General features: G+C 44.6%; 1 protein-coding gene across 4 annotated transcripts in view; it reads left to right on the plus strand.

Annotated features, from left to right (window-relative positions):
- The first annotated feature begins 519 nt into the window (after positions 1-519).
- LOC147606276 (putative copper-transporting ATPase HMA5) overlaps positions 520-11,711 on the plus strand; it is an 11,859-nt gene continuing 667 nt past the window's right edge. Inside the window, exons 1-7 of one of the 4 annotated variants that reach the window (XM_086792982.1) lie at positions 522-1,192; positions 1,400-2,779; positions 3,082-3,136; positions 3,275-3,336; positions 3,452-3,574; positions 3,652-4,134; positions 11,646-11,711. The exon at positions 11,646-11,711 is cut by the window's right edge and continues 667 nt beyond it. In XM_086792982.1, coding sequence (XP_086649108.1) covers positions 794-1,192; positions 1,400-2,779; positions 3,082-3,136; positions 3,275-3,336; positions 3,452-3,574; positions 3,652-4,134; positions 11,646-11,711 — 2,568 coding nt within the window. In that variant the 5' untranslated portion in view covers positions 522-793. Of the gene's footprint in view, positions 1,193-1,399; positions 2,780-3,081; positions 3,337-3,451; positions 3,575-3,651; positions 4,135-10,833 lie in introns of all 4 variants that reach the window. The other 3 variants (XM_086792984.1, XM_086792981.1, XM_086792983.1) reach the window with 3 other exon arrangements.

Consider the following 11,711-nt stretch of genomic DNA (forward strand, 5'->3'; position numbering starts at 1 on the left):
AAGCGCTCTGGTTCTCTCTCTCTCTCTATATCTTTACGTTCATGCATATGCAAATATGTGCATGTGCGACACACAGACAACACACAGGCTTTGTTGATGGAGATAGGCTGTTGGTGTGTGCACGATAATTATTTGGTGCCATGAGTACGGTTTGTTTTTGAAAGTGCATTTCATAAAAGAAAGTACTATTGCAATTAAACTTTTGCAGGTTTAGACCTCCAATTTTCAAAATTAAAGGCAATTTTTAAAAATGCATGTGAGAAAAAAACCACGAATTGGAATTTTGTAATTTGCAGTTTACCCAAAAATTAAGGTTGAAAGTCTCAAAAACTGCAAATTTTGACAAAAGCCTTCAAATTTGGGAACTTTTTCTTTAATAAACAATAATTTCTTTAATCAGTAATAAAAAAGTTGCACTTTTTATTAAAAAAACTGTTTTTGAATGGAAGGCGGACCCGAGCATTACGTGGCAGTTTGAGCCAATGGTAATTAAATATGACAAATCTACACTACTTTAATGCGCTAACGAGGTTGTTCTCTTCACTCATCTTGCCAAAAGCCACAGCCAGCGGCGGCGGCCCGCTCCACAGTGAACAGTGAGCAGTGAGCACTCAGCTTCTCATTCAGCTCCTTGATGCTTCGGAAACTTTTCGATGTCGTAACGCTGCCTTTTCTTCGAACGGAGTAGGCTCGTTCTGCTCACGGAAATAGCTCCGTTTCGACAGTTCCGGCATTCTTATGTGAGCAGCGGAAACATTTCCATATTCTCTGCGCAGGTGTTTTATGTTTGTCAATGGAGAGCAGTTGCCGGATAGTGGATGTGGAGGCTTTGGAGAGCCGTTTGTCTGGCCATTCAGAGGACGCCGCAGCCGAGGTGGTTCTGGTGCCTCTGCCACGTTACCCTCCCATGCCCCGCCTCTACACTTCCTCCACTAGACATTCATCTTCAGCCAGTGAAAAATCCATCGATCAGGCTCTCAACACTGCTGGTGCTACAGAAGAGGTGCATCCTATTGAGGAGGCCGCCATGGCCGTCATCCGCAAGGTGAGGTTCAAAGTGAGGGGCATGGAGTGCTCTGCCTGTGCAAGCTCCATTGAGAAAGCGGTGAAACGCCTCCATGGCATTCAAGATGCAAGCGTTGCTGTCCTCAACGACATCGCACAAGTCGTGTACCGCCCTGCTTTCGTCGACGTAACGACCACCACGCCCCCCCGCCCCCCTCCTCTCTCTCCCCCCCCCCCCCCCCCCCCCCCGGCCTGTCTGTCTGCCTGCCTCTACAGTTTTCTGTAATCGATTCTTGTAACGCTCCTCAGCTGTAGGATTTGCAGTTGGTTGACAATCTTAACATTTTTGTCCAAAAAAAGAGAAGAAGCAGTTAACTTCTCCAATGGCTTGCAGGAGCACACAATTCAGACAGCAATCCAAGACGCTGGCTTTGAGGCCACAATAGTTCAGGAGCAAGCGACGCAATGCTCAAGCACGACGTGCCGCATGCGCATAATGGGCATGACGTGCACAGCCTGCTCAACAAGCGTGGAGTCTACACTCGAACAGATCCATGGCGTGAAGAAAGCAGTGGTAGCCTTAGCCACGGAGGAGGCAGAAGTGCAATACGACCCCAGGCTGGTCAATTACAAGCAGATCATCAAGGCAGTGGACGACACTGGCTTTGAAGCAGAACTGATAAGTGCAGGCCATGAAAGCAACAGGATACACTTGAGATTGGAAGGCACACTCTACTCACAGCAGGACATGGACCTTGTCCAGTCCTCTCTCCAAGAACTGCCAGGAGTCAAAACCGTAGAAACCGATCTGCATGACCAGAAGGTGATCGTGTCTTATGACCCTGACGAGACAGGCCCCAGGTGCTTCATAGAAACCATCGGACAAGTAGGTTTCAAAGCAATCCTGCATACCGACCTCAGAGGGCCGGACAGAAGCAAAGAAATGAAGGATTACAAGCGCCAGTTCTTATGGAGCTGTGTCTTCACCGTGCCTATTTTCCTTCTCTCCATGGTCTTCATGTATATCCCTGTTGTGAAAGACAACCTGGAGACAAAAATAGTGAATATGCTAACTGTGGGAATGCTAATACGATGGATTTTGTCCACTCCTGTGCAGTTTGCGTCGGGCAGAAGGTTTTATGTGGGGGCTTACAATGCATTCAGGCATGGCTCCACCAACATGGATGTTCTCATAGCCCTGGGCACCAATGCGGCCTATTTCTACTCTGCTTACACGGCCTTAAGGGCCGCAACTTCGGAAAGCTTCAAAGAGACTGATTTCTTCGAGACCAGTGCCATGCTCATCTCCTTTATCCTGCTGGGAAAGTACCTGGAAGTTCTAGCAAAGGGGAAAACCTCTGAGGCCATCGCTAAGCTCATCGGACTCCAGCCAGAATCTGCCACACTGCTTACCCAAGGTGAAAACGGAGAGGTTCTCTCTGAGAGAGAGATTAGCACTCAGCTCATACAGAGAAAAGATGTTGTCAAGATCGTTCCTGGTAAAAAGGTTCCCACAGATGGAGTGGTGGTTTGGGGACAAAGCCATGTGAATGAGAGCATGATAACAGGTGAAGCCTGCCCCGTGCCTAAACACCTGGGTGACAAAATAATCGGTGGTACCTTGAACGAGAGTGGAGTTTTGCATGTTGAAGCTACGCATGTCGGCTCCGAGACTGCCCTCTCTCAGATAGTTCGCCTTGTGAAGGCCGCTCAGATGTCCAAGGCACCAGTGCAGAAATATGCAGATCGAATCTCGCAGTATTTTGTGCCATTTGTGAGTTCTTATGCCCATTCGTCTCTTGAATCAACATTCCAAAGCTGTTCCAGTCTAGTCTGCACTTTGTTCTGAAGAATGGAGCTTGTACTTCAATCTCTTGTTGCTAGATTTACACCTATATCAATGATCAAATTGACCTTGCTCGTTTGAGTTTTTTTCCCTATTTCGTGCTTGTTGGACCTGACTCCTCCATCCAGGAGATTTGGCATTGTTATGATTTTTTAGGACCTTTGTGAGATAGTTGTTTTTAAAATAAACCGAGTGAGATAAAGTCTTTCCCATTTTGGGCTTTTTTGCAGGTGGTATTGGCAGCCTTGATCACATGGTTGGCATGGTTCACCGCAGGGATTTCTGGTTCATACCCAAAATCATGGATACCCGCGTCTATGGATGAATTTGAGCTTGCTTTGCAGTTTGGCATTTCGGTCTTGGTAATTGCTTGCCCATGTGCCCTAGGTTTAGCTACACCAACTGCTGTCATGGTGGCAACAGGAAAAGGAGCCTCGCAAGGAATCCTAATCAAGGGTGGCCAAGCACTGGAGAGCACACATAAGGTGCTTTGATACCGTGAATGTTTAACACATTCCTCACATAGACTTCTGGTATCTTTGCTTCTGACAGTGACAAATGTTTTGCTTCTGACAGTGACAAATGTTTTGCAAAGTGTAGGTTCAGTGTATTATGTTTGACAAAACTGGCACACTAACCGATGGGAGACCTGTTGTGGTTGATACGAAGTTATTCAAAGGCTTATCTCTTCCAAGTTTTTACAGTTTGGTTGCTGCTGTGGAGGTACATTAGCTTGCTTACCTTTTGAAATCAGGAAATATTTAGTAGTTTGTGATTCTATGGTGCACTCCAATTGGCAGGTGAACAGTGTGCATCCATTGGCCAGGGCAATAGTTCAGTATGCCAATAACTTACAAGAACAAGCTCCAGATCTGACTTGGAGTCAGGGTATCCAGAATTTTGAGGCTATCACTGGTCAAGGTGTGCATGCAAAGGTAGAAGAGAAGGAGGTGCTGATAGGCAACCGAAGATTAATGGAAGGTCTTAATGTAGCAATCTCAGCAGAAGTAAATCAGCAACTTCAACAAATGGAGGATTTGGCACGAACAGCTGTAATGGTTTCCATTGAGAATGAAGTGGTTGGAATTATTGCTGTATCAGATCCAGTGAAACCAGAGGCAGCTGGTGTAATCTCTATACTGCGGTCTTTGGGTGTACAAAGCATCATGGTTACTGGAGACAACTGGGGCACAGCAAAGGCTGTAGCAAGGGAAGTCGGAATAGAGATCATTGTAGCTGAAGCACAACCAAGCACAAAAGCTGACAAGATTAAGGACCTACAGGTGATGGTAATTACTGTTTATTCTCTGCAGATGTTTAGGTAATGTTGTTTTCTTATATGCGTAGGAATCCCTCACCTAGACAAATCACGTGGTTACGTACATGGAGAGCACCAAGCTTGATAAGCGGGCTATGGAGTTGCCAAAGTAAAACCTCACTTGGAGGTCTGAACTTCGAAGGGCCAGATAGCCCTTGCAGGCTGGAGGCAGGACCCCACATTCATGTCGCGTGAAGAGCAGATCGCCATCCAGAATGGCGGGAGACTCATCAATTAAAGTTAGCCACTCACTACTGATGGATGAATTGATGGTGGCAATGAGGTCTTGTCTGCCACACAGCAATGTTGTGTACTGATTCTGGTCTGCGAAAAGCTTTGAGGCAAAGAGTGAAGGTCCGAAGGACCATAGGACTGAGTGGGGCCAACATTCCAGGCTCCCCAAGGAATACAGGATTGTATGCCCAGCTGGTGGCCAGAAGGCAGACACACAGATCAAGGGCTAGAGCACCGGAAGCTCTGGAAGAGAGCTGGTTGGAGCTTTAGTTCCAGGTTTTCTCATTCCTTAGGAGTCCTTTTGCGTCTGGACCCTGCCACAGGCATTCGCCTATGCAAACCCTAGTCTTCAAAGATCACTAAACGACCAGGTCTCTATCCCTAAAAATGAGGCCGCGCCAACAGGGAGGAAGACCATTGTAATTCGTTAACCTGCCACCGGCATTCGCCTAATCTATCCTATGCAAACCCTAGTCCTCAAAGATCACTAAACGACCAGGTCTCTATCCCTAAAAATGAGGCCGCGCTGACAAATTACAATGGTCTTCCTCCCTGTTGGCGGACGTGGCCTTACTAGTCATGGGCCATGGAACTTATTCGTGCATCTAAGGCCGATGCATGTGACAAACCGTCGGTCAAGGGTCTCCTGTAGGAATATTCCTGTAGGGCACCCAAATCACATAACTGAGTAACTTGTCTGCCATATGGGAGTAATAGATGTCTTCCGGAAGAAGTAGGTCGCACCTTTTCTTGTGAGAATACTAAAGAGACTATTTTAGTCTAGAGCATCCGTGCTCTACAGTGCAGGCTTGAGTTCCGAACTTAGCCCCTCCCTCCTCTCATCCTAGAAGAGGTGCGATTGAAGAAATAAACCTCCTCGCAAAAAAGAAAGAAATTATTTCACTTCATCACAGCTCAACCTCTTTGGTAGGAGGGTTAACCTGGTTCTCCTTGCCATGAGGTGGCAGAACCCGAAGGTTGATCCAGAATTCCCTTCGGTCGGACCGGGGAGAAGGTAGTTACTAATCACAAAGCCCATGCCAGTCTATTACTTCTCCGTCGAGGGGATCTAGGCATCATTGACCCAAAGGCTCAGGGCAGATACTACTTTGTGCGCTTCTCTTCAACGAGAAGGGAAGCCATGGATGGCTTTCCTGGGTGCCTACATTGCTACGTTGCAAATTTGCATGTAGCACTCCTAGGCCGGGGAGACCCTAGCTACCAGGTCAGGTGAGTTTCACCTTCATCAGTCTTCGTCAACCGGACCCATCATCCTCCCAGTCTTCTACGAATCTGGTCTAAGGTAAGCATCAGAAAAGGACACTATTGGGCCCTCATGGGAACGCGGGATGCTGCAGAAAGTGCGAATTCTAAGAGCCGGGTCTCACCAAAGCTTATGTTGGGAAGTTCGGATTCGAGCAAAAGCTACTCACCACAATAAAAAAGCGTTCCTCGACAATCTAGCAACACAATAAAATTTCGAGCTGAAAAAAGTTCATGAAGAATCGAAATTATTCGAGTTGGGTACTTGTTTTTCTATGTCTAAATCACTAGTTCAGCCCGAAAAATACGAACAGGATGAAAAATTGGTAGCGGAACACCTACTTTGGAAAGATTTTTGGCCTTTCCTTGCCAAGGATGCCCCTGTGGCGCACGACCAAACTCGCACGTTTGAGCAGGTCCTACGGCCACCGAAAACAGCCAACAAGCAGCAGGTTATTGTGAGGGCGGCGGGGGAATGTACCGTAAAAGGCCAATGAAGGTTAAAAATACCTTAATGCCACGTCTAGACTCTAGAGAAGGCGACAAGTTCTGGAAGTACAATGCCGAGTTGCGTCCCACGAGGTGCTTGCGTCCCACGAGGTGCTTGGAAGTGTAGCATTAAGCAGGGGATATAATGTAACAAGCCAGAAATTTCACGGAGTTGCGTCCCACGTGCTACTCTCGCATCCCACGAGCATTAAGCAGGGGATATAGTGTAACAAGCCAGAATCTTTCCGTGAAACTTCGCGTACTCTCCCATTCCATGATCGTACCATGATTAGTTCATTGAGTTAAATTCAACAAATACTCCCACTCAACTGTCACATCATGAAACAATAATCACATCATAGTTTACAACTTACAAGTGACTTGTTCACGACAGAGTACATTTCTTTTATTGCATTTAGAAGTACCACCACACATTGTTGTTATCCAAACCATAGTAATGTTTATTATATATGATAACTAAAGACAATTCGTCATAGAGACTAGAGATGTACACCAAGTAGACAATACATCTTCTTTATTAAGATGTTTGTTATACAAATTATCATCGAGTGTTTATACCTTTATGATTCTTCATTGTCCGTCGATGAAAACCCGCAACTTGATCTTTGATGTGTACACTATTGTGTACTCATGAGTCGTTTTTGGGTGCCACTCTTTTTCTTGAGCACACTCAAACTCCTACTCCATGAGAATGCCTAGCGCATGAGAAGCCATGCGCAAGCTATCATCATAGAATGCATCTCACGCGCTCACAGTGTCCGCTTGGTGCTCACGAGTTCCCTCGCGAACCTTGTGGTCACCCAGTCTATGGTGATCCACAAGAACATCCTTTACCTATCTCCAAGGGTGTAGGCAAGCTAACCTCTCCTCGATCATGGTCTGCAAGGACTACTCCGTCAGTCACTTGCCTCTAGGACTTTCATACGAAAGCCCAAGACACTGCGTGCCCTCACACCATCGTTGCTTGTCCAAGCACAGTCCATTGTGCTTGTCCGAAAGCCTCTAACTCCTAGGCATCTAACTTTCAACCAGATCTAGACTACCCACAACTCGACATCCACTGTCAAGTGGTCACCTTATAAGCTCCACCGTCCAACTCCCCATAACGGCTCATCGTGGTGATATCATCTAAGCAGCCACTCTATGAAGATGGCAAGGTGCCAATGATCAATCCCATGTATAGTGGAGCACGGTTGACTCACACCAACCGGCCTAGTGTCCTATCAACTCGACTATCCATTGTCGGCCTCATGTCGTGTCTACACTTCAAGCCATGCACAATCCATCGTGCTCGCTTGGTCAACCATAGTGCTAGACCAACTCCATCTCCATAGAAAGGCACTCCATCGACTTCTACGAGCGCCACCACTATTAGGTCTACTCATGTTAGAGCTTTGGTCTCACAATCCATCGTGATAACCTTTCAATATCGAATAGCCCACACGACTAGTCCACCACCCATGTGGCCTCCTAGGTGTGTGCATGCTCTCCCCATGACCATCCCACTTAGCGGTGCAGTCAAGACCCACCATTACGGTACCTTGCCCATGTGTATGCCAGTCGTCTCCAAGACATGGCCTAGGCTCCATTCAATGAGCCACGTGGCCTCTCCATGATGACACACCATCGGCCTTTGTGACTCGGCCAACTCCATGACACAGCGGCCTTATAAGGCCTGCCCATAACATATGACCAACCGCCTTCTATGGCAAGGCGGCCTCTTTGTGGCGTATGGCACACTGGCAGCCAACTCCATGACCACCTCCACGCACAAGGCACCCGACCAGCTCGTCAAGGCTCCATGCATAGTTGGCAAGATGTTTCATGAAACGCGTTTCAAAAATGTTTCTTTCAAATCCCAAATGTTTCAAAAACGTTTTATACAAAAGGGGGAGTGTATACGCTCCAAAATTCATATATAAGTTTATAATATGTAAAAAATATGTTGCCTTTCCTGCAAAACAATATTAAACATGCATCATTTACATATTAAAATATGTTTACAAGTTAAAACTAAAAAATTAGGGTAAAAAATGCTTAAATCGTATAGTCCCCAAGCGGACATGAATGAAACACGTTTCATTCGTTATGAAACGCTCCTAGGTAGATGTGAATGACTAAGGTGCCATCGCCTATGAGGTGACACGATGGCCATCTCCTTCATTGGTGACCTCCACGCCCATGGGGTCCCATCTTGGCCTCCCTCTTCGTCAACCTCTGTGTGCCTCTCACAGAGCCCCCACGTTGTGTCTTATGGCTACCAAGGGGTGCCACCTTTGACCCCCTCCATTCACATGTAGAGGACACCCTTTCACATGTAGAGGACACCCTTTCACTGTAGTTCGGGCGGCCCTCTCATACATGTCTACCAGCCCCCCTTTCTCATCCAATCGGGTGCCTTAGCAAGTGTCTGTGGCCCCTCTTATATACTATGGCTACCCATACCCTTTATTCCAAGGGGTGACACTTAGCACTAGATACTCACCTCAGTGCTCTCTCCCTTATAAGGACCATCCACATTCTCTTGAGCCGTGTTTGCAACCACGATCTCGAATGCAAGCCAACCATGCCTAAGAGTTTCGTATCATGGCACGGTCTTCCACACACGCCCTCTTGTTGTCGTGGGATTTCGTAACACATCTAGCGTGCGATGCACTAGCCACATCTCCTGACCTTGATTAACACTAGTGGGCAACCTGTGCTTCGCATGTTTTTTGAGACTCCAAATTCAAACCCTACCCAAACCTCTTCGTCGCCTTTTCGAACCTGCAAATTCTTGCCATGTGGTAGCTTTATGAAACTCTTCCTTAATACTAGTTTGGTACCAAAAAAGGACACTTAAGTGTCCTTTTTCGGACGATGCAAATAAAATGCTACTTGCGCTAGGAAAGACAAATTCAAAATCCCTCTTGAGGAGTTTGAATATGTGACCTAGTGTGTCTTTAAAAAATGTAACCTTGCAATTTGGATGCTGGTACGATAAGGAATTACACCCATAAATAGGACTTGCATGAGACTGCAACTCAGGTTTGAGAAAACCGCCTTATAAGCTTAGAGAAAAAAATCACTAAGGCGCGTGAAAAATTCCAAGTAATTATTTCATATTTGTGTCAAAGATTTTGCCAAGTTTCACATGAAATAAAATTCAATTGAGAGTGTCTAAAATAGTAGGGAGTTGTGTGTGTTTGATACACCACTTTTTAGCATCCATTTGTATCCAAACCAATACATGGTTTTAATGTGTTTGCAAGTTTTTTACGGTGATACAATGCTTACTCTATCCATTGAGATCTTAAAGTTATATGTAAAAGCCCCTTAGTAAGCTACAAATATTAATTATTTCAAAATGTCAAAACTGCACACAACAAAAATTCTGGATTTAGATTCTTGAGTCATACGCATTACATTCCTTATTAGTAAACTTGCAACATTTTGTCTGTATAGAATAATTCCGGTAAGGTACATTGTACAAACATAATTTGGGCACCTAAAACCTTTGTTTCATGGTTGTTGAGAGAGAATTTAGAAATTTTAAAAAATGTAGCACGATTGAAAAACTAAGATGGCGCTCAAGTAGCAAGATTTACTTGAGCTTGGGACCCCAAAAAATATGTATTAACTTGGTTTTGAACTATATAATCATTTCCGATTACCAATTTGCACTAACATAACCCTAGTTTTATGGAAGTACTTTTGGAAGGCCAAAATTTTCTTCTTTTTCAGCATCTTGGTAATTATGAGATTTTTGTTATAGTTCACAAGTAGCTTAGGAACTAGGACCTAAAGGAGATTGTGTTGTTTTGAAACCCCAAGTTCTACCAATTGACTTTTACAAACATGAAAAACATGATTTATTCAAGAAGTTACAGGCATTTTATGGGATTTTTGACAAAACATTCAAATTTCAATGAAAATTTCAAGTTAGAGTTTTTTGTCAAATTTCTAATATAGCTTGTGTTTTGACATCATGAAAAATCCCCTTTATTTTTTGACTTTAACCGACCTATGGTTGAAACAAGGTGTAGAAATGTTGTTTCTAGGTTCTCCAAAAAAATTCAAAGTTTTGGTGAGAAACAGGACACTAAAGTGTCCTCAGGACAATTTAGTGTCCAATTACAGAACTAGTGTTAAGATAATATAGAGATATAGAGAAGAGAAGAGAAGCGAACTCCTTATAATATAAGGATTATAAGGATGTTCCAACTTTTTCATCGTTTCTTCTAAGACTCTGACTCCGCTACTATCTCACTAGGGTCCAACACTATAAAATTTAAGCTAGTAACCACACGTGTGAATGAAATCGCTGAGTAAGTATTTAATGCTAAAAGTGAGATTTTAATGCTCCCCGAGCCATGGGTACTTTAATGCTCCCCGAGCCATGGGTACTTTAATGCTCCCCGAGCTCTCTCAGAGGACCCCCCATTCGTATCAAGTACAGTGTTCACAGAAGACATTTTTCCCAACTATTCAAAAAACCTTCAACCTCAAATTTATGTAAGTTTTTTCCTAAATTTTAAAGGTTTTTAGCAAAATTATGACTAAAATCCCTTAAAATTTGTAGGTTTTTGTGAATTGTTATTTTGAAATTTGGAAGTTATTTTTTAAAATTTGCCATTCAGCTGATACTAAACCTCGGTTTTTTGTGAACACTGACAAGTATGATCATATCACTCCACTTCAGCTCCTAGGGTAGGAAATACAGGCAGTCCACAGCAGCCCGAAGGCCCGGAACGCAAGTGTCGGCACTGACATCAATTGCTCAATGGCACATACATCATACAGGGAGTCGGAAATTGGAATGACATCACGGTGAGATAGTGGAGGCGTCATCACGGTGAGATAGTTATTGGTTTCAGCCTTGTACATTTTATTCTCATATCCAGGAAAGCAAATACTCGGTTCGGACTCGGGAGCTTGGGACTCAGCACTGTACTTTATGGATCATGACCACTTTGAAATGGACGGGATCAAACACATCCAAAGTAGTACAAATAAGTTAATAACACGATCAAAAAGTAGTTCAAGTAAAATCAGGGAGTGATTAAGCGATGAAGGACGGCTTCTCGATAACGGTGCTCCTTGATAAAAAGTGGCAATGGCAGCAAGAGTTTTCCAGTTTTTGCAAGGACAAGAGCATCTCCCCGCTAAAATGTGGGAAAAGAATGCCGTGGATGTCCCTCTCCTATTCGATGAGGGTGGTGTGTGTGTGTGTACTGTGTGAGAGAGAGGGGGGGCGGGGAGAGTACACGTTGAGAATCATTTTGTTTCAGTCATGTTTAGAATCATTTTGTTTCAGTCATGTTTCTCCAAGCTCACTACAATTTGAACTTAGTATGCTCGGATTAATGAATCTTCCATTTTAAGTTACTGCACTGCAGAGGACCGGCATTTTTGTACGTATGCTTAACTTGCCGATTCTGCTGTAATGAAACTTAACAATTCTAAGGCTTCTGGGCTTATGCTTCGCAGAGGACCGGCAGGATCGTAGGTATGGTGGGAGACGGTATCAATGATTCCCCTGCTCTGGTAGCTGCA

Source organism: Cibotium barometz, chromosome 58 (assembly GCF_041138505.1).
Source record: "Cibotium barometz isolate CiBa-2024 chromosome 58, ASM4113850v1, whole genome shotgun sequence".
Lineage (NCBI taxonomy): Eukaryota > Viridiplantae > Streptophyta > Polypodiopsida > Cyatheales > Cibotiaceae > Cibotium > Cibotium barometz.